The sequence below is a fragment of the Camarhynchus parvulus genome, chromosome 5 (assembly GCF_901933205.1).
Source record: "Camarhynchus parvulus chromosome 5, STF_HiC, whole genome shotgun sequence".
NCBI classification, from domain to species: domain Eukaryota; kingdom Metazoa; phylum Chordata; class Aves; order Passeriformes; family Thraupidae; genus Camarhynchus; species Camarhynchus parvulus.
The window spans coordinates 49,636,111-49,663,835 of NC_044575.1; the positions used below are offsets into that span (position 1 = coordinate 49,636,111).

General features: G+C 36.4%; 1 protein-coding gene across 8 annotated transcripts in view; it reads left to right on the top strand.

Annotated features, from left to right (window-relative positions):
- The window catches only part of EML1 (EMAP like 1), a 121,448-nt gene that overhangs the window by 79,264 nt on the left and 14,459 nt on the right, over nt 1–27,725 (top strand). For 2 of the 8 annotated variants that reach the window (XM_030948615.1, XM_030948612.1), the window contains exons 4-14: nt 1,211–1,261; nt 4,535–4,669; nt 10,978–11,006; nt 12,417–12,443; nt 15,534–15,663; nt 19,832–19,981; nt 21,000–21,069; nt 23,243–23,353; nt 25,070–25,165; nt 25,679–25,813; nt 27,257–27,356. In XM_030948615.1, coding sequence (XP_030804475.1) covers nt 1,211–1,261; nt 4,535–4,669; nt 10,978–11,006; nt 12,417–12,443; nt 15,534–15,663; nt 19,832–19,981; nt 21,000–21,069; nt 23,243–23,353; nt 25,070–25,165; nt 25,679–25,813; nt 27,257–27,356 — 1,034 coding nt within the window. The remainder of the gene's footprint in view (nt 1–1,210; nt 1,262–4,534; nt 4,670–10,977; nt 11,007–12,416; nt 12,444–15,533; nt 15,664–19,831; nt 19,982–20,999; nt 21,070–23,242; nt 23,354–25,069; nt 25,166–25,678; nt 25,814–27,256; nt 27,357–27,725) is intronic. The other 6 variants (XM_030948613.1, XM_030948614.1, XM_030948616.1 and 3 more) reach the window with 6 other exon arrangements.

The window sequence follows — 27,725 nt, forward strand, 5'->3', positions numbered from 1 at the left end:
AAAAGTAAGAGAGGAGAATGCAGACAGTACCTTTCCCAGTAGGGATGCTGGTGCAGGCTGCAGGCTTGCACATACTTTGCCTTTCAAAAGGAGACAATCAGTCATTCTTTCTCCTCCAGCAGATTGCGAAGTATTACAATGGCACAAAACTCGGACAATGGAGATCAAAAAGAAGAAGCAGGAACAAAGAAAACATAAAGAGCTTTGTTTGCAGGGAGAATAAAATACTTTAATATGATAAATTCCTGTTCTTCTAAACTCTAAACACATGGCCCCTAGGAAATTGTTCAGTCGCCTGGAATTAATGTTGGGGGCAGCGAGGGTTTGTAACTGGCACACACACAAACTCTGAATCAAACCTTCAATTAAATGCTCTGTGTAACACTCGTGTCTCAAAGAAAATGGTTTAAAATATTTAGAATAGAAATTAAAAAAGAAATCCCTCTCCATTGAACTTCTGTGGCAAAACTATTACACCACTTCACAATATCTCTAACAATTAAAGTTATTAGTGCATTTTGCTCAGAGGCGTAATGAAATTAAAGTCATATGTTATTCCTGAGTTCATTCTAATTGATTTAAATGAGGGTCAGAATGAGTGCTAGACAAAATATTAATGCCATCAGTTTCTGTCTTAAGAGCATTGTGCACTGGTTTTTAATTTCTTTTATTAAAAAGCTTTTATATTTTCCCAAGTAATTTTAGTAATAAGGTATATATCTTTTTAATTTTGGCCAGATTTGTTCACCACAATTCAGTAATGCAACTGCCTGAAACAGTCATGCTATGCAGTGGTATATGTATGTATATATGAGGATTTATTTTCTTGTCTTTGTTGTTGCTTTTTTAATAGTCTTTGTCTTTTAGCTGGATCATCTGTCGTGTTCCTTCAGATAGCCTCTTTGATTTTTATTTTTTTATTTTTAATTTTATTTTTGAGTCGCTTTACAAATGATCAGTCTATTGGGGCACTGCTGAGATTTTGTCATTCAAAGATACATTGGTGTTCTTAAATGTATGGTTTGAAATGATCAAACATCTAACTGAGTCAATAAGCACTTTGTTGTTTACTCTTGCACGTGACTTCGTATCTTGAAAGCATGCAATTTTGTCTTTTAATGTAAGTCTTGTAAATGTCTCGTTTCCACATTTTATCGTTGCATTCACTTTTTATTCTGCTTTGTTTATGCACCTCTCAATCTGGATTAAGCAGGTCTGTGAATCTTCTCAATGCATGCAAACTGAAAAAGCCTGCTGTAAGGTGAGGGATCCTTAATAGCTTTGTAGTGTTGAAGTTCAGTTGTTTTTCCTTTCCATTTTGATTCAACACATAGAAAGTGGCCGTTTTAGTAAAAGCATTAACATGATAGAACTGTAATTATTATTGCCATTTTTAACATTTCCAGAAGTACATGTCTGAAACTTTCTCGTCATTGATAAATGCATCACACAACTTAGATAATAATAACGTCAATGACACTAACTGCATTATTTCATACTAACATAATTTTTATTATGGGAGTATTAGACCACATTACTGTCTCAAATAAGTTAAAAATTGTGCAACTAAATGTTATCTTCTTAAATAATTGCAAATGCTCTCATTTCATATCACTAATGTGGAAGTCAAATTCTGGGATCCAGTTATACTCTTACAAACCTGTAAGTTAAATTATTTTCTGTCATTTTAAATTCCTCCTCAGGTGACAATGTATCTCTACTGTAGCTGTGGATATAATCACTGGTGTTTAACAGTCTACCTAAAAAAATGTGTATAATGCCAAAACTGAGTTAATATAATGGAGTTATAATCCTTGTTTTCAACCACCAACTAATACTTTTCATTGGGCTTTTGTTGTTGTTGAAAGTCTAAAATAAAATTTGTCAGAAGATAGCATTGCTAATTAGCTTAAGCAGTGATGGACATAAATCATTACAGTTTAAAAGAATTTTACACCTGTGGTTAAAGTAGTTTTTATACTGATATGAGACTTCATTATTCAGAAAGAAGATAGAATTAAGCTTCTAAATTTTAGTCACACCCTTTCATTTCTTATCTTCCATCTCATCTTTTGAATGTTGACAGCTATAAAAATAAAACCCCAAGCAACATTAGTTTCAAATTGTTTCTGTAACTTATTTTTTTTCTAAGATTAGTATACTTTGATAATGTCCTTAATTTAATTTTGGTGTAGGCTGATGTTGACGCCTCTTATCCTTAAAGAAGAAAATATGCATCAACATAAGCCTACACTGAAATTTTCCTAACCAGGAAAGGATGTCAAAATGAAGACTTGATCCTGACAAATCACAGAGGATGTTTCTGTAATTAATGTATTTAATAGTGGAAGGCACATGCCAATAAAGCTATTTAATTTGGAGTAAACATTTTCAGTATCAAAGTTTTATTTTTTAACTGGAGTAGTATTAAATTGGATGATGTTACGAGATGTGGGAAGAATAGTTAAATATTAACAGTAAATTCTTTAATTTACTAGAGAAGGTTTTTTCATGCATTTGACATTGAGATGGCTTGGATAATGTTAGTTTAGTGTAGGAAGTACACTTCTGAAATTAAGACAGAACTAAATTCTTGTTGCTGCATTTTCTCTTCCCCTATGAATGTATTTTGTTCTGTCTTTGTGTAATTTTGCATTCTGCTTGCTCTCTTACATTGCTTTCTCCACAGAAACACTTTTTTTTAATTTCAGCTTAATCATTTGAAGCTTGTTTTTATTACAAGAATGCAGCACTGAACATCTGTCCTACCATCGCATGTACCAGAAGGTTTTTTTGTCAAGCTGCCTGAGATGCACCTTAACATGCAGATCCACCCTGGATGGGCACTGCCTTCTTTTCAGAAGGGCAATTTCTTTCCAGAAAGACTCTGGTTCAGATGTTCCCATTGTTTCTGTAGCTGAGTCTGAGTTGAGGTGTTGAAACATTCCCCTCCTTGCTGGTAAAAATACATGGGGAGCAGAAATAAGTTTGGGGTTTTTCTTTAAAGCAGATAGTGTACAGTTGCTAAACTAGGCATTTTTTGACCAGACAGAAAAGTCTGTCATGGTTTCTCTAGTTATGGAGAGCCAACTTACACCATACATGAAGTGGGACAGAGCCATAGGAGCTGACTGAGATGACAGGGTAGGGATAGCTGTTAGGGACTGCTGGGGAGGTTTGGAGTAGTCCTCAAGAATGAGATGAGTATTCTGGTAAGCAGAACATCCCTGAGGGTGTATGGAGGCTAAGGGGGAGGTGGATGGGGATGATAAAAGGTGTGACTAGGATAAGACTGGCCTTAAAAGAGCAAGTACCAAAGTTTTCACAGTGGGATGGAGGTTGTGGTTGGGATTTGGGTTGAGAGATGTGAACTGGAAAGCAATGATTGGTATCCCTGGTTTCTGGGGTGAGAGAGCTGCTGAAGGTGGTTGTTTAGTATGGGGATTTTGTAACTTAAAGGGGATATTTTCATTGTGCTTTCTGCAGGAGAGAAAATAGTACAGGACTGAAATGAGGGGAAATGAGACCCTGACACTGAGTCCTGTTGTTTGGCTGCTGCCATGGGGCTGATTCCTGCCTCGGTCTGGGTACTGCTGCCTGAGCCTCCGTGCTGCAAAGGGCCTGCAGCAACCTGTAAAGCATTACCTGCTTTGGGGCCTCACCCTTAGCTGCTCCCTCTCTTGCTAGGAAGCACTGCTTTAGGGAGAAGTGCTTTGGTCAATAATTTGTCTCCTATAAGGTGTAAGTTCTGAATGAGCTTCTCTTAATTTACTAAGTAGCACTGCTTGTGTTTTGGCTCCCATTTTTCCATCATGGAGAGCTGGATGTCTAAGGGTTGCCATAAAACCACACAGGAGCTCCCTTGATAGCTATCTTGGCAGGAAGGATGGTTGAAGAGTGAGAGGGTAGGATGAGATTTAAGCCTTTGAGAAACCTCCTGTCAGGACATGTGGGGAATATAACCTATTCATACATGTAACTAGGAAGCATACATTTTTGTCAACAATAAAAAAATGCAGGCTACCTCACCATTAATTTCAGTTTGGAGTATGTTAAAACTAGCTTTGAACCACCGAGTAATTGATATTGGATGAAGACCCAAAGTTAGCTTGCTTGTGTTCAAATTTTGACATACTTTTGGCATTCTCTGTAGTCTGGCTGGAAATGTCAGGCAATATGCTTTCTCTTTAAATCTTTCACTTCTTCGTAAGAGAATCCAAAAGTTCAGAAGTATGGAGTGGTAGTCAGAGATTTGAAACGTGACCCAGAAAAGATTGCAACTACTCTATGAAATTGGTTTAGCCCATCTTCTGTTTTATGATTAAGGAAAAAGCAGTGTGTTTGTCTCTGTTGCACCAGATACTCACCAAAACTCTTACATAGGCTCTTTAACAAATCAAGTTAAGATTTTTTTTTAATATCACAGTTACTTTTTTAGGGTTAGTGTTCTACTTGATACATTTCTCATAAATATTAATTGTAGAATATATACTTTTACACGTGCCACTGTGAAACTTGCTCCTTGTTTTATTAGCACCATTAAGAGAACCAGTTCAGCTGAGCGTGTGTCCCCAGGAGGTCGGAGGGAAAGCTATGGAGATTCCAAAGGGAGTCGCAACCGCACTGGTTCCACCAGCAGTTCATCTAGTGGTAAAAAGAACAGTGAAAGGTAATGTCATCTAAGTACCTATCCCCTTTCTCTGCCTCCTGCTCTAATAATGAAATTAGTTTCTTTAGTGAACTTAGTTTTTCTTGTTTAAAATATTGGAAGCTTTTTTTTTTTACAAAGCTCCAATTCTTGGACCAAAGTATATATTAAAACATTTGAAATAAAACAGGTTTTCATATTTAGATTAAATTTATTTGCCTTATTTCTAAACTATAAACAGTGTGAGAACTTAGAGTATCCCAGGAAAGTTCATAATTATTAAACATGCCTTTTCTAATATCTTAGTGGTTTCCCTTGATCTTTATGTTCCTGACAAGTACTTCTTTGAGTTTCTGGTTGAGGTGCATTGACCCCAGCTGGCATCTAGGTATCACACAGCCATTCACTTCCTGTCCTCCAGTGGGATGAGGAGAAGAAAATAGGAAGAGCAAAAGTGAGAAAACTTATAATTCAAGATAAAGGTAGTTTAAGAAGTGAAGGAAAGGGGAAGAAAAACCAGAACAATTGCTGAGAAGCATTCAGCCACCACATCCCACATGTAGATTGATGTCCAGCCAGTCTCTGAACTATGAATGCCTTGACCTGACAGCCAGATTAAATAAATGAAGAGAGAGGTTTACATGCAAGTACTGTTCAATGAAGCAGAACGAAGTGATGCCTATCTCTGTGTATCTTTGATCATGCTTCTCTGTATTGCTGACAGCACAGAGAAAAGAGGATATCTTGTCCAAGGGTTTCAGACTTAGGATAGCCTTGAACAAATAGCTGCTTCATTGAGGCTCATCAGTATTGTCAGTATAGGTCAAGCAGTTCTTTCCTGTATTTCCTAGTCAGAATTTAGTTTCGGCCGTTTCACTTGACCTCTTCTATTGCAGTTTCCTTTGCAAGAAATGGTGTTGATGGTACTGTTTCACTGTCTCACTGATGATGTGGCCATAAAAACACATTGTTAATGAAGCTCGACTAATAACTTAATTTACCTGCTCTCATTGGGCATCAGTGCTATTACACGAGTCATTATCGATGTTGTGGCACAAAATGTTCCTTCCTTTTTATCTCTTTAGCATATTTGCTTGAGTAAGGAATGACTGAGCTGGTTGTGTACTATATTACAACCCAAATATGGGTGATTACATTATTAATAGCTTGGTTTCTGGCCTATGTTTTCAGCTATGAAGCAAGACAGCAAGTGTGCAAACTATGGAACTTAGAATAAGTTATGGATTGGGATAAAAGGGCAGACTAGTTAGGGTGGTACTTTGTGGCTGTTTACTACAAGCTGCCTGAACAGGAGGAAGTGCAAGGGGTCTTTTACAGGCAGCTTGAAGCAGCCTCAAAGTCACAGGCCCTGGTTCTTGTGGGAGACCTTATCTACCTGGACATCTACTGGAGAAGCAACACAGCAAAGCACAAACAGTCCAGGAGGTTCCTGGAAGGCATTGATGACAGCTTTCTGTCACAGGTAGTGGAAGATCCCACAAGGAATAGTGTGCTGCCTGACCTTGTGATAACAAACAGGGAAGGCCCTGTTGGAAATGTGAAGGTTGGAAGCAGCTTTGGTTGTCATGACCATGAGCTAGAGTTCAGTACCAGGAGGGGATGAAGCAGGGCAGCAAGATTTTAACCATGGATTTCAAAAGAGTTAACTTTAGCCTGCTCAGGAATCTTAGAAGAAGATGGGAATAGGACCTGCAGGGAAGAGGGATCCAAGAGAGTTGTTTGATATTCAGAGATCACTTCCTCCAGGCTCAAGAGCCATACATCCAGATGAGCAAGAAATCCGAAAAAGTGGGCAAGAGACCTGCATGCATGGATAAAGGACAAGGTGTTCTGGTAGACAACAAGGTGTCCATGAGTCATGTCCAAGTGCACCCTTGTGGCCAGGAAGGCCAGTGGAATTCTAGGATACAATAGGAAGAGCATTGCCAGCAGCTTGAGGGAGGTGATCCAATAAAAAAATCATAGAATTGTCAAGGTTGGAAGAGACCTTTTAGAGCATCAAGTCCAACCATCCAATTCTGCCCTTCTGCTCAGCCCTGGTGAGGCACATCTGGAGTGCTGTGTCCAGTTCTGGGCTCCTCAGTACAAGAGGGACATGGAGCTCCTGGAGTGAGTCCAGCAGAGGGCTACAAAGTTCATCAAGGAACTGGAGCAGGTCTCTTACAAGGAAAAGCTGAGGTAGCTGGGCCTGTTCAGCCTCAAGAAGACAAGTGAGAGGGAGCCTCAATGATGTCTACAAGTATCTGAGCAAAGGGTGTCAAGATGAAGCCAGGCTCTTCTTGGTAATGCTAAGCAATAAGTAGAGGCAATGGGCAGAAACTGATGCACAGAAATAAGAGGAAAAATGTTTTTACCATGTGGGTGACTGAGCACTAGAAAAGATTGTCCAGAGAGGTTGTGGAGTCTCCCTTAGTAGAGATATCTGAAAACCGTCTGGACACAATTCTGGGCCATGTGCTCTGGTACAACCTTGCTTGCTCAGGGAGGCTGGACCAGGTGAACAACTGTGATCCCTTCCAACCTGACCTGTGACTCAGTGAAAGGCTTAGAAAATTAAAGGAATAATGAAAAAAATTAAATACTCTCAGAGAAAATGTAATAAAATTGTTACTAAGGAAGATGTAATATTTACACAAATTAATATCTTGTTTGCATTCTGCATCTATACATGTGAATGAAGTTTTGATAAGCCAAAAGAATTCCAAAGGACTGGGCCTTCTGGTACTTATGGAAATTTGACTCTATCTTAGCATCTGAATTTTTTTTCCCTTAACATTTTTGTAAGATAATTATAAGGAAAAATCACTAATAGATGTTGGTTTTATTTTGTTTCTAAGATTTTTGTACTTCAAGATTTCTAAAAGACAAATATAACTGAAAAAAACTTACTGTAGCAATACATAATATCCATAAATAAATATTAATTTTGAGAGGAAAAGCAATCTATTATTAGTTTACTTAGGAACAAAATGTCTCTCTACATGTGCAGATTTGAACAAAAGCTCTCTATCCTTGTAGAGAATGTATATCTGCACACATCTGAATCAGCAAACCAAGCATCAACAATCTTAGGGACAAGTGAGCCTGAAAGGTTTGAAAGGCAAAACCAAGCAAAATCCATAATGACCAGTGAAGGGACAGCTAAAAAACCAGCTCACTCTAATTTAAGCTGCAAATTCTGTAAAGTGTTGCAAGAGTGTGTAACTTCATGCAGCTACTTTGCCTTGATGAAGTCATTAGCATGGAGCTGCTGTTTTCTGTATTGACCTCCTGAAATGGTTGGATTTTTTTCCTAAGGCTTTGCTTTTTATTTTAAATCTATGTATAACTTCCTACTCTATCATACATATCAAATTGTATCAATGGCCATTATGTGGTGACCTCATTGATTAAAATAACTTTATCTTCTATAAACAAACCAAACATCTTATGGATAGTTTTTGTTAAAAAACAAGTTTCTATACTTAGATGGGTAGACTTTTTTTCTAGAATATGAACAGCAATTATTTCACCTACCAATGGGGAATCTCATTGCTTTTCCAATTTGCTGTAGTAATTTACTATAGTTTTTGTAAAAGTTTTAAAAAACATGATCCTACAGTGCCCTTACTCTGTGTATTTTATATTAAAAATTGCATTAGATCAAGTGCCCAAAAGATGAATTCAGTGTGCGTTGTACAGTGGAAGATCTACAGGTCAAAATCTAAAATAATACAGTGCTTTGCAAAGTCAGGTTTATGGATATATCTCTGATCCTGCTACCTGTTTAAGGTGACAGTTATCTGAAATTAGTTATATGTTAAAGCTACTAAACACATGAAGTGAAACTATTCATTTATTCACTTAAATTAAAGAAAGCTATGACTTCTATTAGCTATATAGATGTACTGTGTGCTTGAAAATTGATTCCAAAATAGCTGAGAAATAAAAACATTGCAACAAAATAATGGTTATCTGCAAAATGTTTTGGTTTTCCTCTATGCTTGACCACTGTACTTGAGATGCATTTTTAATTTTTACATACTGTTTCAACAGAAACTCAATGGATGTGTCATTTTGCAATTGTTAGGCCACAAAGGGTTGAAATCACTTAGGATTTGGGGAGAAGGTCCAGCACAAGAGGCATGCAATGGTTAACTAAAGGGCAAGTATTCCAAGGAACTAATCAAGAACACGTGTTACATTGCCTCAACTGGTGCTCGTGATGTTGGTACCACTGTGAAAACAGTCATTGTGTGGTTAGGGACTTTTCCCCTCCTTTCTGTCCCATGCAGCCTGTTCAGCACCCCAGCTTTCACCTCCTTGAAGAATGAGTGTCCTTATCCTGTGGAAGAGGCTGGCTAAAGACTTGCCTCATGCTTCCTCTCAAAACTGAGCAACCATGCAAAATAAAAGCAAGAATTATGGGAAGGAAAATGATGATTCTGTACACTGGGACTAAGACTGTCCCCTGAAAGCTGACTGTATGAGTGAAAGAGTGAGGAAGAGTGTGTTAACCTAACCATCTACTCACAGTCTGTTTGTATCCTTGACCTCTTTGCATCCCTTCCAGCTTGAGATATTCCATGACTCTGCTTTTGAAAGCCTGTAGGTTTGTAGGCTGTTATGCAAAGCCAGAATGCTATAGAAAGCTCTTTCAAGAAGCTTTAAGGATAAGATGACCATAATCTCCCATGCTACTGTGAAGTGTCCCTACTCCTGTAGCTATCAGCCAGGAGTAAGCCTTCCTGAGGGTTAGTTAAGTAGGATGTGACTCAAGTTCAGGGAAAAGGGTAGTCAGAGCTCTGAGCTGTGTGTGGTTAGGGTTTGTATAGTTAGGAAGTACAGATGATTTGCTTTATTACTGTCATGAATCAGCCTTTCACATTTGCTTGATTAGCTTGAATAGGTCAGCATGGTCTGTTCAGAGCTAGGGATGTTTTGTTTCTAATATGGCAGCATTTCTGACTAGTGCTTCATCCCATAAAGTTTTTTTGTTTTCTAAAAATATCTTCATTTGTAAGAGAAAATGTTCATCTTGGTGTTAACAATGGCAGCACATCATGCTATTTATATAAATGACATTGGCTGTGTATGCCAGCTTGAAGCATGTATTTTGATGCATGATTAACACAAAGGCTGATATTATGGAAAGTTGCTAAATCAGGAGTAGAATCAGAATTAATTTGGTTTGGTTTGGGTTTATCATCAAGTAAAGTATTAGTCTCAATATAAGTGTCAAACCAAAGCAAAGGGAAAAATACAATAGAATTATTTGCTACATCTTTCATTTTAGTGAGAAAGAATCTTTTATGCTTAAAAAAACCTGTGTGCAAAAATCCAACACAGTCTTGTTTCTTTTTTTGATTTCTCCTTACTGCCCACTGCAGTCTAGAAGAGGGTGTTGAGATGGCATCAAGCTGTAGGAATACTTCATACTTGAACATTTCTCCATCAGAATAATGGGGGGTTCGCCCATTTTGGGATCACCCTAAGAAACTTATAGCAGTTATCTTATGCTTCAAAAATTTTATTGCATTAAAAAAGAGGGAACTGGGAAGAGAAATAACTGGATAATACAACTTTGTGTCCCTTCCATTCTTCATCAGAAACAACACTCTCAAACTTGATTTACAGACGCAAAGGACAAAAACAACAAATGACTAGAAACAAATTTCTTAACAAAGATTCTTTCCTTTTGGCCAGGGTAGTGCTATCCAGAGAGCTTCTCAACATGCTGTATGTATTTTCCCCTCAAGTTTTCCCAAATATTTTCTCATGACAAAAAGAAAACACCCGTTTCTAGTTGTCTTGCAGGCAGCTGTGCAGTGACAAATAGAAGATATTTTAATTGTGGTTATGTGCATTCTGTGTTTTATCAAGTACTGTCATTCACCCAGGAACAACTGGGCAGTTCCATGCTTTATGTGAAGTCTTTGGAAAAAGCAGGATTCAAACTTTGATTTGCTCCTTAAATCCAGGCTGGAAACAAAAAGTGATACAGCTGCTCGTGGCCAGTTTCTGTGCTCTCCTGTAATTGGACTAACTTTGCAGAAGAAGAGAATTTGGTAGTTAGTAGAGGAAGATCTATAATTTTGAGAATGTAATGAGAATTGAATGTAAAGTGCAATCAAGGATGTTTACTGTTTTCAGTTGGTTTTGCCTGGGGATTTACTTTGTAAATAATTTAATTGAAAAAGTATTTTTATTCATACATGCACCCAACAAAAATTTATTTTATTTTTACTTTTATGTCATATTGATACCTATACATGTGCAGACTGTATGTGCATGCTTTTAAAATAGTAATTTCTTCATTATTTTCACAGCAAACCCAAGGAACCAATGTTCAGTGCAGGTAGGAACTTTTCAAATTTTTAAGCAGATAGTAACTGTGATTGGGTTCCCCCACTAGCCCCCTTTCTTCTGTGGCTGCCTAGAAATTTGGATTGGGAATCTAAACATGATACTTACAGGCTGCTGCTGATATAGTATTAAAAAGTTTATCAGTTCACTATATCTTATTGATGCAATAGATTTATTTTACAGTTGAGATTCTTTGTAAGAAGACAAGGACAGAAAAGACCATGTCTTCTTACTCCACGTATGTCTTCTCTTTCAAAGCAGTATTAAGGTTTTGGTAATTAAATCAGTGCCAAGTTCATGTTAATCATAAAATGGTGCCCTCTAAAGATTGCTACATCTGTCCCAAAGCCTTGTAAGGCAATTTGTCAAATTACAAATAAAAAGGTGGTTTGTTGATTACCAAAACTACAGTTTTGGTAATCTCTCTTTAATTTGAAAAGCACTTCAATTTTTTCCAACTTAGGTATTATCCCTGCTGAAAGATTTTGAAAGTGAAATAGTAGGTGTAAGTGAAAGCAGTGTTTGTTCTTGTCATTAGACAGTTAAAAGTTTTGAACAGTCTCGATAAAAATATGAAGCTGAGTAGTGTATATAACAGTTATTTTCATTCTGAAAAGTCAACAACAACTAAAATAAAGATTTCTTTTAGCAAAATAGGGAAGAGAAAAAAACGTGTTGATTTATCAGATATATTGTATTATTTTTATGCATAGTTCTGTGACAGTAATCATACATTAAGCTGAAAAAGTTGGAGATCTTTTGTTTACTGCATGGATTGATCAGCATCCAACAAAGCTTTTAAGCCATATTTCAGGGTTTAATGTAACTGATTTTGAAGTCAATAATACATGAAATTAAATAAGCTCTTAAGTCTCTTGTGACAATATATTCATGCTTTGTGTCCCTTCCATAAAAACTGATGGTTTAGAAAAAGAAAACTTTTGATTTGCACAGAATACGCTTTCCTGGCCTAATATTTCTCCTTCCCTTATACCATGTAAAAAAGGTGTTTGTAATATTTTTTCTTTGCCACTTTTCCCATAGATAAAAGTCAGTAATTGAACAGATGTGACACTACATTGATGTCCTTCTCACCTAGACAAAATTCCTACTGAAATGAATGTTTTTTTCTAAGAAGGTTATACTTGGTATTTTACTTAAGTATATGGTTGCATAATGGAGTTTAAGCCAGTGTTTTAATGGTAGAACCAAACAGAGGCCTCTAACTGAGGAAAGAGGTTTAGAAGGTAATTAACCAGTGTATGGCTCAGTGTTTTGTCAAGCCCCAGGTTAGCCTGCAGCAGACTAAGACTGGACAGTCTCTAGAGCAGGTATTTAGAGAGTTATTGTATTCAAACACATCTTTATCTAGCCCTTCTGTCTCTGTCTCTGTAATCACAAGGGAAGCGCCGTGTGACACACTGCAAAGGTAGGCTTCACTTCCAAAACCTCATAGCTCTCGAAGCAAAATGGCTCTGGTGGAATAAAAGCTCAATATATATACAGCTGTTTTCTAACGTGTGTGCATTTTGCAATGTGAAAACTTTTCTAGTTCTTTTGAGTGAAACGAAAATGTTATACCATTTATTATATAATCTACTGAATTATAACCCTCAGGTGCACTTTAATTGTAATAATGGGTTATAATTTACATTCCTGTGGACTTAGTCCTAAGAATTTGAATTAGAAAAAGAATGTTGAGAGAGCTATATGGCAACATGTGGATGTTCACTGTGTTTGAAATGGCATTCTGCACTTCTGCTGAAATTTGTATAGAATTTGCCCCTTTGTTGGCTGTTTTGCTGTTAGCCTAACATGATCATAGGAGCCTTTGTTTTTTCTTGCTTTTTCTTATTGAGTAGATTGTAGATTTTTCTGAATCTTAAATAAACAGACCTAGGCCTACAACTAATTTCTTGTTGCTTTTTGCTTAGTGTCATAAAGCAGAGTTACATTTGGTAAACATTCCATGTTGGTGTCCAAAGCTTTAGTTAAGTTGTAGTGTAAATATGCACATTTTTGATGCATGTTTATATCTGTGATCTAATCACAGATTTATCTGCTTTTTAGAAATAGCTGTATCCTAACAGTTTTTCCACTAATCAGCGTCTTTCAGCTTTGCAATAAATGTGAATTTCATAAAGCAAAAAATGTTTGTTCTCAAAGCAAAGTCTATTAGAGAGTCTCTGCCTCTGTGTATTCTTTGTACAAATTTATACCTGCAGTCAGTGGTGGTCTCTTTTGCAGATCCCACTGGCATTGATGTCCTTCTTATTTCAGTTCATTAACTATTCATTTATGGAACAACAATATCAAATTTACAAAACTGCAGATGTGAAAGATACATTTGTCTAAAAGTTTCACTCTTGGTCTGTCTTTGTAGTTTGATGATTGTTTGTCTTTACATCTATATCTTTACATTTAGAACTCTACTGTCTTATCAACTTACTTAAGAAAAGTATGAAAAAGAGGAGATTGATTGTGTAAATGATGTATTTGGGTTAGGAACAAAAACTAGTAGAGATGGAATATTACCAGAAGTTAGAAATAAGTACACAATATGACCTCTATGCCTGACCTAATCAGGCTAAGTTCCTCTTTATAGTTAGGAGAGAGACATACACACATTCTGAAGGCATAATTCATATACTTGTTGTAATATACTTGATATAGTTTATTTTCCTAGTCTGGTGTGACTAGGTCAAATGCTCCCACTGTAGATGGCTAAATGCAAGTTTTATGAGTCCTGTAAGCTTCAGGTGAGAAAAGCAGCTTGGTGAATTAAACTTTGGTTCATTCACAGCCTTTGTTAAGTACAGCCAGTAGTTGTCATTGCTGAAAATCTGTTGACTTCCAGTGCACCAGCATCAGCAGTGTTGGCACGTGTTTGAAGCTCATTAAATAGATGCTGCATGCGCATACAAATAGTGCTGTAGTGCTTTGCTATTTAATGCTCTACCTTCTATTTTATTTTCCAATACAGATATATTGGAGTATATTTTAAAAACAATTCCAATATTCTATCATTTTAACAGACATCTTGAAGTTCCAACCTTCTGTCACCATTATTTCATCATTATTATTTCTTCTTTTTAACATTAAGTTTTCTGTTGCTTTCACTTTATGTGTGTGTTCTGTAAATGAAGCTAGAGAGACCTAACTGTAACTTTACTGTGACAGGTCAGGTAGATCTCTTTCCCATGTGACTTAGTGTAAAGACAAAATACACATCTAGTTAGGTAATACAGCATTGCTATGATGTTTATTTGTTCAATCAATAATTCTTATTAATTTAGTCAGGATTTGTAGCATATGCTTATTTCAAATTAAAATAAAGCCTTAGCTTTCAAATTTAAAAAATAGTGGTATATTTGTAATGATACTTAAAAATTCATAGCATAATTTAACAGTCCTAAATTATATTATTTTTTTTCATTTACATGATTTTTGTTACTTTTGCCCTTCCATTTCCTCTGTGCCCACGATTATTCTGTCTAGTAACTCTACAGATGTCACTGACTCCAAAACTGCTTGATTCGCATGCGAACAAGGCTGAACCCCTTGATCTGCCGATGGAGCAGCAAGAGCCAGCACGTTCTGAATCTGGACAAACTTCATCAGAAGTTCACAGGACACCCACTTTGGCCTTGCCACTTCCCAAAAGTCCTAGTCAGACCTTCATGGCATTTCCCAGATCTCCTAGTTTTATAAGCCCCATGAAGTCCCCAAGTCAGTACTTCCAGATCTGTTATTAATCTCTGCTTCTCTGCCCCAAAAATATTTCTTACCAGTTCAACAGATTACTTTTAGTATTTTCTTCTAGAAATGTTTACTTCTGTCAGCCAATTGAGTTTTTGTAGCTTCTCTCCTGTATGTCATTTTCCTTTCTTTTAATGTGCTGTCAATGTTGTCATTCTTTTCTCAATGTTTAGTAATTCTTAAAGCACATATCTTTTCTGCATGTACATCAGCATGATTCCTCTTACTAATTGTTTGTGTTCCTTATTTTGAATGTATCTCTAACACTGTATCAAGTGTAAAGCATATCTTTACACTGGGATGCAAAGAATGCGACTGAGTGTTGGAAAATAATTTAGATGCTGATGCTCAACTGTAAACATTGATTAAAAATAAAATTAATTTTAAGTGGCATTTCTGCGTTAATTGTAATCTTTGATGTATTCCCCTTCATTTTGAATATTTAAAAAACATAATATTGTAACATTTTTTAAAAATTCAATTTCAGACCTTTCTGTTTTGTAGTTCTTCATGACATTGTTTAGTTCTAATTCTGCTACTCAGAATATTTAGAGGAAGAAGGGACTTCATATGTTTTTTAAAAAGTCTGCTTAGTGACTATGATTTAGGAAAAAAAACCCGCTAAATTTCTAAGTTTGAGATTGCATGTCATTTTATAATTGTAATGCACCGAACTGTTATGTGGGAAGGGATGGAGGAGCACTGGAATTCTCCCCAATGGCTTTTTTGTGTAACATTAAACATTTCTGACCTTTTGTAGAGGAAGGATACGTAAAAATGTTTCTTCGTGGACGTCCTGTTACCATGTACATGCCCAAAGAGCAAGTGGAATCTTACAATTTGGAAGCAAAAGTAGAACTACCAGCCAAGAGGCTTAAACTGGAATGGGTGTATCCTTTCTGTGCTGGAGGACTACTGGAAATCAATCATTCCATAATGATTTGGGTTAAATAACTTCTCGAGCTAAAGTATAGCAGGATTAAGGTCATGGGGTTCATTTAATTGCTGAAGTGACATTCCATTGAAAATAGGTGTTAATTTCTTGAGGCTGCTGTTCTTCACCTTGTAAAGTACAGGGTGGCAGCTTAAGAAAGATTTTGCTTAAATGTTGCCTGAAGGTTAAGTCTGAAGCATTCTAATTAGCCAAGGATTAAACTAGGCATATCATAAGAATGTAGTGAGAGGGAATTATTAATTATAATATACATAAGACAAGCTCAGGTTTTTTTCTTAGCAGTAAAATCATTAGTTTAGTTCTTAGCAGTAATTTATCATTTTAAACTGTTTTATAAAATGTACACCATTGTCCTTAAGAGGATGTTACATTCAGCTGGAATAAGCCCTGAATTGAGTAGTGCTGTGCAACTGATACATGCTTAGCCATGAAATTTATACAATATAATATATAAAATAATATTTGGATTTGTATCTTAAGGGGGCTTAAACACCACAAATACTGAACAACCAGGTTTTTCCACTGACTTCTATGAATGGACACAATTGCAGAAATCTAACTTGAAAGCAATCAGTGTTTCATGACATAAAAAAATTTTCCTATTTCACATTTAAGTTTAATGATAAAATATATTCTTTATTTTAAAAAAGACATTTCACTTTTATATAATCTTATTATATATAATAGATGATTCAAGATAAAATATAAACACAAGAAGATCTGAGTTTATTTGTAATACCTATTATCTTTAGAGAGATGACATCTTCATAAGGTTTTCTCTTGAAAGAAAAATCTCTTTTCTGGTTGCAGTGAAAATAGGAAATTACTTTGACTTCATAAAAGAAGACAGACTGCATATAGTCTTTTTCAGAGTTGTATAAATAGAACTGCATGTGGTTTCAGAATGTTCAGAGAGTTTCCAAAAGTCCCTTTGTATTCACAAGAGATTAATGACAGATTTAGTAACCATTCTTATTATTCCTATTGCAGCTGAGGCTGTATGTTCTATCCCATTCTGCTGGAACTGCATAGATAATGCATGCACAACTAAGTGAAGATGAGTTAAAAAGACAAAAAATCCATAAAATTAATAAAACAGGTGAGATTACAGTGATAAATGCTGCTTGCAGCACTTTACCATCTTAATTGTACAGGTTCTCACCATTTATCACCACAGAACTGAATGATCTCTTTTGCAGTTGTAAGGAGCTCTTCACTCAAGGGGCCTAAGGATGGTAAGGAGGAAGTGTTAGAAAGCTCACTGAAACAACAGAACACCCAAGCGTGACACAAAGCAGAATGTCATTAGCAGCATGTAGGTGGAACCTGACATCAATATTTCAGACTATTATAAGAAATTATAATTAGAGTAGGTCATGATTTCAGTCTCATTAGTTTCTCAGTTAAGCTTATTTAAATGACTGAATATTTGCCAGATGGATTATTATTTTTAGTTTGAATATTCATATGTCCTTCCAGATGTGTGTCCATATACCCAGCAGAATCCTGTCTAAGGTTGTCTCAGAATAGAAGAGGTGTGAATTAATAAAACAATCTAACTAACCCTAGATGGTTATTCTAAATGTTATTGAGGAGGAGGTAGTTTTTTTCCAAAAATACTGTGCTAGCTTCTTCTGTTTCTAATTTATTTGCAATTAAATCCAATCATGATATCCATACTTAATATTTATAACAGTGGAAGGTATAGAAAGACAATTAAAAGTTTATGGGAGATTTAGAAAGACAGTTTAAATAATTTTATAAAAAGGGGGAGAAGGTAATGTCTACTTTACAGACTATAACAAGGGGAAGAGAAAGTGTGAGCAGGAGCATAAGATCATTTAAGAAGAAAGACAGATACAGAAGAAAACCAAGCAATATTGCAGGCATTCATTCCAGTTGAGTTGGAGAAGCTGCACTGCTTGATTGGAGGGTAACAGAACTGGAATAGGAAAAAACATCTTTGTAACAGATAAATGAGTCCAGCTGTGGGAGTACAGCCAGAAATGCTCTATAATGTAAGAATGGGGATAGGGAAACAAGATATTGGACGTGGTGTGGACAAATGGAAAGGGAAGCAGAGTGTGATGAGAAACAGCAGGAAGAAAATCTAATGTGTACAGATTTCAGGGCATTCCAGAACCATAAAGGGTTATTACAGTCACATTAGCAGCTGTCTGGGTAAGCTGAAAAAGGTTCACACTTTTGATATATTATCATATATATTAGGACATGAAGAAACAAAAACAGTAAGTGATGAAGTGTGAGGGGGGCTGGAGCAGAGGTGCAAAATCCAAGTGAGAAATCAGCACTAGGGACATCAGGGTGGGAGCAGTGGCCTGCCCAGATCCATTTAAGAGCAACTCACTTGGCAAGCAGGAGGTTTGAAACAAAAACTGCAGGCCAAATGAAAAGAAAAGGTCAAGGTAACACTCCCTGAAATGCCAGCTCACCAAATCCAAGTTGAAGCCACCAAATCCAAGTGTGGGAAACAGTGAGGAGAAGGAGGGATCAACCCCAGGAGTTTGCATTTGAGAAAAAAGGCTGATAAAAAGAAATTGAGTGTTTGACAACAGCAGACATGTGAAGGGTTGAATGCAGCATTGTTCCCCACAAGAATAATAGTAAAGAAAGGAGATTTTCCCTAAAGAATGTAATCTTTCCCATTTAATGGCTATTTTTGTGCACTGAGATTTGTTACTTATGCATGTTTGTGTAATGTTCTCCACTTTTTTTAGAAGTTCAGTTCCTTACACTAACTACAGCTGCTGGTTCACTATAAATTTGATTATATGTTGTTGAACTAGGGAAGCATTATGTTGGCTTCAATTCATAATGCTATCTGGCCTTAGAGAGAAAAATAAATGTAAAAAATAAATAATTGTCCAGCTGTCTAGAGTAGTAACACCAGCCATCACAGACAGATTCAAATTGATAGTACATTCTTTGTAATTTAAGATATTGATTGTTTCAATGTCATCGCACTTTAATATCTCAAGAAACTTTGGCTGAGGTGTTTCAGTTTATGAGACTAAAGGCTCTATTTCTGAATTCACACTTTAATAATTGGGTATGCTGCACTAGTTCTATTGCATTTATAAGAAAAAATTAGCAAGCTGTTTCTTCTAAAATAGGTATTTTTATAGGATAACTATTGACCTTATCACTTCAACAACGTTAACATGACTGTTTTAGTTTGAGTGGCTTGTCATTGACCATCCAGAATAGTGCACAAGTATTTTGTTTAGATCATGTAAATGGGGCTTCATTATCTGCCCATGTGTTTTTCACAGCCAGTTCCTCCATACTGACTGCATTCGAATGCACTTCTGTTTTGCCGAGATTCTGCTAATGCTGTTTCTTTCTGTTCCCATAAAAAAAAAAAGAAAGCAAAAATAGTTGTAGTCCCTAATGACTCTTCAGAAGAATAAAACTACAAAATTTGGCTGATTTAACATTCAGTCTAAATGAGATTATTATTCCAGTCATTTCATTGAATTAATTGTATATTCGTATTGATATGACTACCATTAGAATCTGGGCCACTGCCTTTTAAATACTACAAAAATAAATTGGAATGGATGATGTAACCCTTTTATGGTTTTTGTCCAGCTGGCTGGTCATGTCCACTTTAATGAAATGAATCAACCTGCACATGGGATAATGCAATCAATCCTTGTGTAATGCAGGGAGGCATGCTGAATGACTTATCAGTATTTCTATCAAGTCTAATTTTTTCTTTTAATTAATCAAGCAGTGTAAATAGTAAATACAACTGGGACAAAGCTAATATTGCTTTTGTCTGGTATTTAGCAAATTCTAGAGGATGCTAAAGGAAAAGTACATCTGCAATTTCCCCTATTCCTTGCTATGTGTTTTCTGTAGGATATGTAGGTTTTAAAGTCTGCAAAGTGCTTCAACTCCCTACTGTAGTAAGGAAAAGAGTTCTGAAGGTTATCAAATAATAAAACTGTGCTCAAGCCAAGAGATGGAGACTTTAAGACAGAGACTACAGACTACAAAGACACAGAATCCTTTTTTTTTCTTATTTTTAACATTCTCCATGGGTAGATGATGTTATTGCAGCTTGACCAGCACTCTAGCTATGGCTACAGGGGTCGGGACTGCCGCAGCAATCTGTACCTGCTGCCGACGGGCGAGACCGTGTACTTCATCGCCTCTGTGGTCGTGCTGTTCAACGTCGAAGAGCAGCTTCAGAGACATTACACTGGTCACAATGATGATGTGAAGTGGTAAGTCATCTAATAGCAGTTCTTTTTTTTCTTCATAAAACATCTATTTGAGAGAGATCTACTAATTTCCCTTACTCTTCTTTTAGGATGATTGAACATTATCTCCTTCTTTAGAATCTTCTCCTTACCTTTTTTTAAGTAGGGTTGAATTATTGCTCTTCACCAAGGCCAGGTGTACAGTTCCTTTAGGTTCAAGCTAACCAGCAAAATAGTAGTAATTCCACCTGTGGCCTTCCTGGTAGTCTTCAGGCATGCTGACCCCGTGGCAGATAGCCTGTAAACTAGACCTGGTTTGTTTGCTGCCATGCACAGAGGCCAGATTTATCACACAGTGATTTAAGTGTTTTGAAGATCAGAGGATACTAGATACCAGCAAATATCAGAATCATTAAACTGAAATCGAAATAAACATATGGTTTATCTTGATGGTATCAGTCTGCTTGCACAGTGTAGCTGAAAAAGAACACCTGGATTATCTGATGGGTGAAATGAGTTTGACATCCTTTCTTTAGATTAGGCATTATGAAACACCCATTGTCCCTCAAAGCCAAAAATAGGCCTGATAACCAAATCAGCTTGAATTGTAAGGATGTTTCATAAATTGAATTATTTGCATAATCTGGTTGTTTTACAAGGAGATTTTTACCTTGGACCTGTTCCATCTCATTTCCTTCTTTCAAATTTTCTGTCTCTAGATATTTCAAAGCTATCAGGTTTATGGAAAGAGAATGCATTTCTGGTTTGTAAAGCTAAATGAATTCTTGCCAGAATTCATTTTTTAGGGTACTTGGCCTCTAGAATGGCATGCAAAGCAGATGCAGTGAAAAAAGAATTCAGAGGATTTTAAAATACAAGAGCATGACAATTGTTTTGTCAGTTTTGGTTTTATATTCTTTAAAAGTTTACACATATGCCATGTGCTTTATATGACTAAAACAGGGCTATTTATTACAAGCCCAAGTAATAGGTTGTTGAAATAGATAGTCAATAGATTAAAGTTTGGCCTTTTCTTTTGTAGCCTGGCTGTTCATCCTGATAGGATCACTATAGCGACAGGGCAAGTTGCGGGGACATCCAAGGATGGGAAAGTAAGTGGCTTCTTTACTGATGTATAATTGTTTATATTTCATAAGAATATGTTATTAAGAAGATACGTGCTGTATTCTTTTCCTATGGTAATTGGTCTTGCATTTTTGGACTGAACAGAAGCAAAACTTAATTTGGGTGTACCTCTTGCATGCTCTCACAGTTACCCGGTTCCATTATCAAGAGTGGTCAATGGTTTCTGGTTCCATGACTTAGGCTGAAGGGTAAATTTGGAGCTGGTCTCTGGGAGGCATGGAGGGGTAAGGCTGCAAAGGAGACCTGAGAGGGCAGATGGATGTGGAGGAAAGGAGGAAATTAAATTGTACAGTATGCAACGTCTTTTTTGATCACAAATTCCAAAACTAAACTATGAAGAATGGGTTTGGGTTGTTTGCTGAAAAAAAAAAAATTTTACTCTTGCCATCATCTAGGCAAGAATATTTTTCTCTCTATTGCCACCTGTATTATTTTAAGCTTAGCTGTAAGCTGGGACTATTTCAACAGAGTAAGATGAACATTGCTCCAAAGAGCTAACAGAAGGGAAAAAAAATGGGAACAAGCAGAGCCAATAAAAACCATGAGGAAAAAGTTACTCAGAAGAGTATGCAGCTGTTGTCACAACCAAACTCTTGCAAATTTCTAGGCAGATGCCAAAGAAGAATTTTGTGATAAAATCTGGATTATCAATATGCTGACTACTTTGAGTGTCATGATTTAAGCCCAGCAATTAAGTACCACACAGCGACTCATCCACCCTCCCTCCCTCCCCTCAGTGGGGTGGGGAGGAGGATTGGAAAAAGGACAAACGCTGGGGTTTGAAATAAGAAAGAAATTTAATTAAATTAAAATTTAATTAAATAATAATAACAACAAAAAATAAAGACAACAAGAAGAGATAAATAAGACCCAAGAAAGAAAAGTGGTGCACAATGCAATGGCTCACTGACTGATGGCCAGCTCGTTCCCCAGCAGCAATTGGCCTCTCCTGGCCAACTCCCCAGTTTATGTACTGGGCATGCTATTCTATGGTATGGAATATCCCTTTGGGCAGTTCAGATCAGCTGCCTGGACCATGCTGCCTCCTGGCTTCACATATGCTCCTCACTGTCAGAGCATGGGAAACTGAAAAGTCCTTGACTTAGGGTAAGCACTGCTCAGCAACAGCCAAAACACCTGTGTTATCCACATTATTCTTGTCCAAAACACAGTACTACACCAACTACTCAAAAGAAAATGAACTCTATCCCAGTCCAAACTAGGATAGTGGGAAAAAAAGGAAATACCAGCTATGCAATATAAGTGTTATATAAAGATAACTTAGCTGAGTAACGTAAACTATTAGTTTTTATTATGTGTTGGAGCTTTTTTTAACTTACCATTGTATTTATGAAATAAAACCTAAAAGTATGAGGTCTGTGCTTGAGTGGAATATGGTATATAGATATATAACAGCCAGTAACTGAGGTATTGTTGTGCCTTTGGGGTTTTTTTAGATATATTTATTTATGTTAAAGGACGATTTCACTGCTTGTGAGCGCGGGACTCCACCAGCTGCCCGGGGCTGCCCCCTGGTGGCCGAGGCGGGCATCGCGGGGCGCCGGAGCCAAAGGCAGAGGGGAGCAGCTGATCCGGGGCCAGGATGTACATCTGGAATTTTATTTACAAAATGCAATCTCATTCTGATTACAGTTCTAAAAAAGAGTTTGAACATAAAGTTATTTTCCTCAGCCATTTTTATAATGTTGAAATGAATTACATTTTAAAAATTCCTGAGCTCTTTTCACACTTTTACCTTTTACGTTTACCAGAGTTATTTATCTCAGTTGGTACAGTTTAAATTCTACCTGGGCCTACCAGTACATCCCATGTCACAAAGTCATCAACAATTTTCAGTTCATGCCAAGTATCTCAGTGGCCCTGAACTTCAGTGAACAAACTGAGATCTGATGTTCTGTACACTCTGCATTGTCAGTCCCAGATACTGGTCCCAGGCACAGTAATCAGCAAACCATTTGTAATGTATCTGTGCTTACATGGGTGACTCTAGAGAAGTTCTGATAATTTTTATACCTTCAATTGTGATTTTATTTTTTCAGATGCATTCTCATTTTTTCAAATCCTGATGGGTTTTCTCCATCATTGTTTGAGCTGATGTTTTCTGTTTCTGTTTTATAGCAATTGCCACCACATGTGCGTGTCTGGGATTCTGTAACTCTGAACACACTTCATGTCATCGGAATGGGGTTTTTTGACCGAGCTGTCACTTGCATTGCTTTTTCTAAATCTGTAAGTAAAGTAAATGAATAGTCATATTAAGACTGTTTGCTGGAAAGATCTTTGAAATCTTTCAAATTTAGGTGATCAAAACAAACTTTCAAGCTGTCTTTTCTCTCAGGTTCCTCTTTAGAGGAGGAAAGCTTGCAGCCCAGTTGTTTCCAACAGCTTAGGTTGCTATTAAAGCTGACAGTATCTCAGCATTCTCAGAGATTTACCATGTACTTAAAATAAACTGCAATTAATTCCTTCGGCAGTTGCAAAAATACTTGTGTACTTGAGATTTCAGCATCCCTACTTTTCTTGAATCATTGTATTCTGTTTCTCCCTGCATAAGAAATTTACTCTCTCTGCACCTTTTAACCCTCTCACTGTGTCCAAAATGATTGATGAAGGACTTTTAAAAATTGAGGCTCCCATAGGAGAATAAAAATCTTTTGCTGAAAAGCAGCAAAGGCATAAAGAATTTTTAAAATTAAAGGATTGTAAAAAAGTAAAATCCTGTTGTTTGCCTCTTGGCACCATCTTTTGAACTCTAATCTGTCAGAGGGATAAAGGAAATATTTACATGCTGATATAGACAGCGTTTGAGTCCCATATAAAAACTTGAGTCTGTGACCTGGCATGTGCAAGCTGTAAATCCTCCTATGCACTACAGAATCTGTAAGCTGTGTATGTGATGGGTGTCTGTTTGTCCTGGAAGCATTTTTAGATAGGAGAGGACTACCTGTGTATTCCCTAGGCAAAATTTACTTCAGTGAAAGTTTCTACAAACACTTGAAATCCATTGATAATTATGTTTATAGAAAGTAGAAAAGAGAGGGCTGTATTGGGAGAACTAGTTAAGAATACAAAGGTGAAAGCTAGCACAGTTTGACATCAATTTTGAAGGATAAATAAAAAGGGTTAGTAAGCAAACACTCTGTAAATACCCCTCTGGAGGGAAACAGATGCATAATAACACAGGAGCACTATTGGCATTTGCCAGAAGAGAGCCAGTATTTAATATGTTTGCTTTGTGATTTTGGTCCCAACTTGGCCTGTTCTGAGCATCACTTCCCATTCAGTAGCAGCACCTCTCTCACATTAGATGCCCTCTCTTCAGGTTCCTTAGTCCCACCTCATGGGCTGCTAAGGCACAATTTTTGTAGCTGTGTCTGATGTGTGTTGTGGGCCTGAAGAATGAAGAAAGAATGAAGGAATTAGGATAATTGGGATTAGAAAGAGTGATAAATGTCATTAAAAAGACACCTGTCAAGAATAAGTTGTTTTCTAATTCCTTACTATGTTTTCTGATTTTGGTCCATTATACCAATATGAAGAGTAAAATTGTTTCCTATATTAACAGACATCTGAGAAGAAATAATTGGTTTAAATTGCAAAGAAAGAAATCCTGTATAGTTATCAGGAAAATCTTTCTTAATAAAATAGAAAATGAGGTGTAGTTTGCCTGTGGAATTTCCACTACTGAATATTTGTAAAGAGATGCCTACCACATTCCTGACACTTGTCTGCAGTTTGCAAGAGTTCCTCTTCTAGGTCCCTTTTTAGGATGACCCTATAAATTATTATATTTTATGGAGATCTAACTAAAAGTATAACAGTTAAAGAGTAAATATGTGAAAATATCTCCACTTACACATAAGTATTTCATTATTTTGAATGTGTATTTGTATGTTCCTCTTGCTGTTTGGATGATGCATTAATATTTCCCATGTTTTGCCTCAGAATGGAGGAAGTAGCCTGTGCTCTGTGGATGACTCCAATGACCATGTGCTTTCAGTGTGGGACTGGCAGAAAGAAGAAAAGCTGGCAGATGTCAAGGTGTTGCAATAAGATATTTTGTACTACTTGCTTGTATGTAGATCTGGTTTCTTGTAATAAAATATCTTTCTGTATTTAACTTTTTGTGCCTTTTTAACACTTTCACTGTATAAAAGGCAAGGAACATGAAAAAAGGGAAAATTTTCTCTCTGTTAAGATTATCCTAATAATTTCAGTTTTTTATAAAATTTTGCTCTTCTTGTCATTCTATAATTGATTAGAAAATTTTAGGCAGCAATGATAGGAACATGTGCAGGAAAAAGATCCTAAACGAATCTTTTGTGTAGAAGTGCTCATTATATGACATGATTTTTAGGGATACATTTTGATACTAAGTTATAAAGACAACATTTTTTTGACTACAAAGTATTCCAGTCTATGTTAGTAGATTATTGGCTCAGAATTATTCTTATATCAGAAGTATCAGTTTACCTAACTAGAGAACCATGTAATATTGTTTGCCTTCCTTTGCATTTTAGATTTTGATACAATGTTTTTCTTTTTCCTTCCAAGTGCTCTAATGAGGCTGTATTTGCTGCAGATTTTCACCCTACTGATACAAATATAATAGTTACCTGTGGAAAATCACACCTTTATTTTTGGACGCTAGAAGGAAATTCCCTTATTAAAAAGCAAGGATTATTTGAGGTAAAATAAAATGTTTCTCTAATTTTATGTTTATTGTAATGATACAGTCATACAGAAATAAGGTTTAATAAGGTTTGAGTAAATCAAAAGAAGTGATTATTATTAAACTCAAAATATTGCAGAAGTTCAGGTGGCATTCATGGTATGGCACAGAGAACTTTTCCATGGGTAGAAATTCCACACTGAAATTTTGAAATGCAATTACCCATTGTTCCTTATATTCTTTTTTTTTTTTTTTTTTTTTTTTTTTGCTGCATATCGCCACCCTCCCACTCACAACCTGTGAGAAATAAAGTTACCTTAAAACTCTCTATGATTAAAAAAAAAATCATAGTGTGATGGAGGAGATTTTTATTTTATGAGAGGAAAGTCCCCATAAAAATACATTTCTATGAATTTTCTTCCCTTTTCCTCTGTTCTGCTCAGACACGTGCAAATACAGACTGAGCTGGCCACTATTTGGTAAATATAATTTTCATTTCAAGGTTTGATTTGGTTGTGTTCTTGAATATAGACTAAGCTGTACAGCCCTTGCATGCACAACTGAGGGATGTTTGCAATGACTGCAGATAACTCCAGTGAGTGCTGGTTAACTGCTTGTGGAGAGTCATGGCTCCCAAGGATAGTCAGGACAAATATTTACAATGTCAATTAGTATACTTTGTGTGAAATCAGGAGGAACTGCTGAGAGAATGCATTTAAATTTTGTCACATTTTGTTTTTCATGCATTTTAAATGGATTTTTCTCCCTCTTCTGGCTCTGTTGGTCTTGATGATGGTTAGAGATGGAAAAGAGTTGTGGTCCTTGCATAGAACAGCTCTTAGTTTGGGGGAGAAAGAGATCATACACATAGATTGTCAACAAGGAATATATAATGTCCTTAGAAGCTACCAGTGATGTTTTTGTTCCCTTACACATTTAATTGTTTTGTTGATATCAATGTCTTAAATGCAGGAGTTTCATTACTGAAACATGGGCTTCTTTCAAGAGATGATTCCTTAATTCTTACACTATGGCCAAACCCTCTAGTAATATTTTATTTTTTCTCCTAAAAACTTCGGAGTTAAGAATTATAATAATAAAGCTTGTTTGAAGCTTTGGTTACTTCTAAATACTCCAAGTCTTTGGCATTCTGCAGTAGCTGGGGAATTGGGTTTATCTCAGAGCAGTCCTGGTCATGTCTTACATGTTGGCAGGTGTTCTCACTCACTCTGTCCCCAGCTTGCAATTAAAGGGTGCAGGATTGGGCCACAAACCTTAGGGGATGCATCCTCTGCCCTTGCATAGATTATTCTGTTTAGACTGTAGGAATGTGTTTAACTCTTGTAGATATTTAAGTGATAATAGAGCTGTATAAGACTAAACTAAATTAACCAAATGCATAAAGTTAAAATCCATGGGTTGTGTGTTGCTGTGAGTGTATATTTTTCATAACCATGCAGAAACAAGAGAAGCCAAAGTTTGTCCTGTGTGTGACCTTTTCTGAAAATGGTGATACTATTACAGGAGACTCAAGTGGAAACATTTTGGTTTGGGGGAAAGGTAAGATAAAATTTCACTATTCACTTCCATCTTAATATTAGACTGTGAGTGTAGACTTGAGTGTAGAGCTTCATTTCAAGAAGAATAAATGTTGTTTTATCTTGAACTCTTTCCCAAGACCAATCCAGCAGATTGTGCCTGGATTCTTTTCTACAAGAAGCTAAAGAATATCTGTACCTAACTGCTAGAGCACAAAATTCTATCAAATGTGTTTCCTATGGTCAAATACTGAATCACAGAGCTATGCCAGCATGTGGGACTTTTACTGATGTAAGAGATGCCAAGAAAAATTCTTTCTTTAATCACTGTAGAGGCAGAGATATTGTTAATGTAATTGATGATCTCCAGTCTCCTATCCTGTCCCTCTCT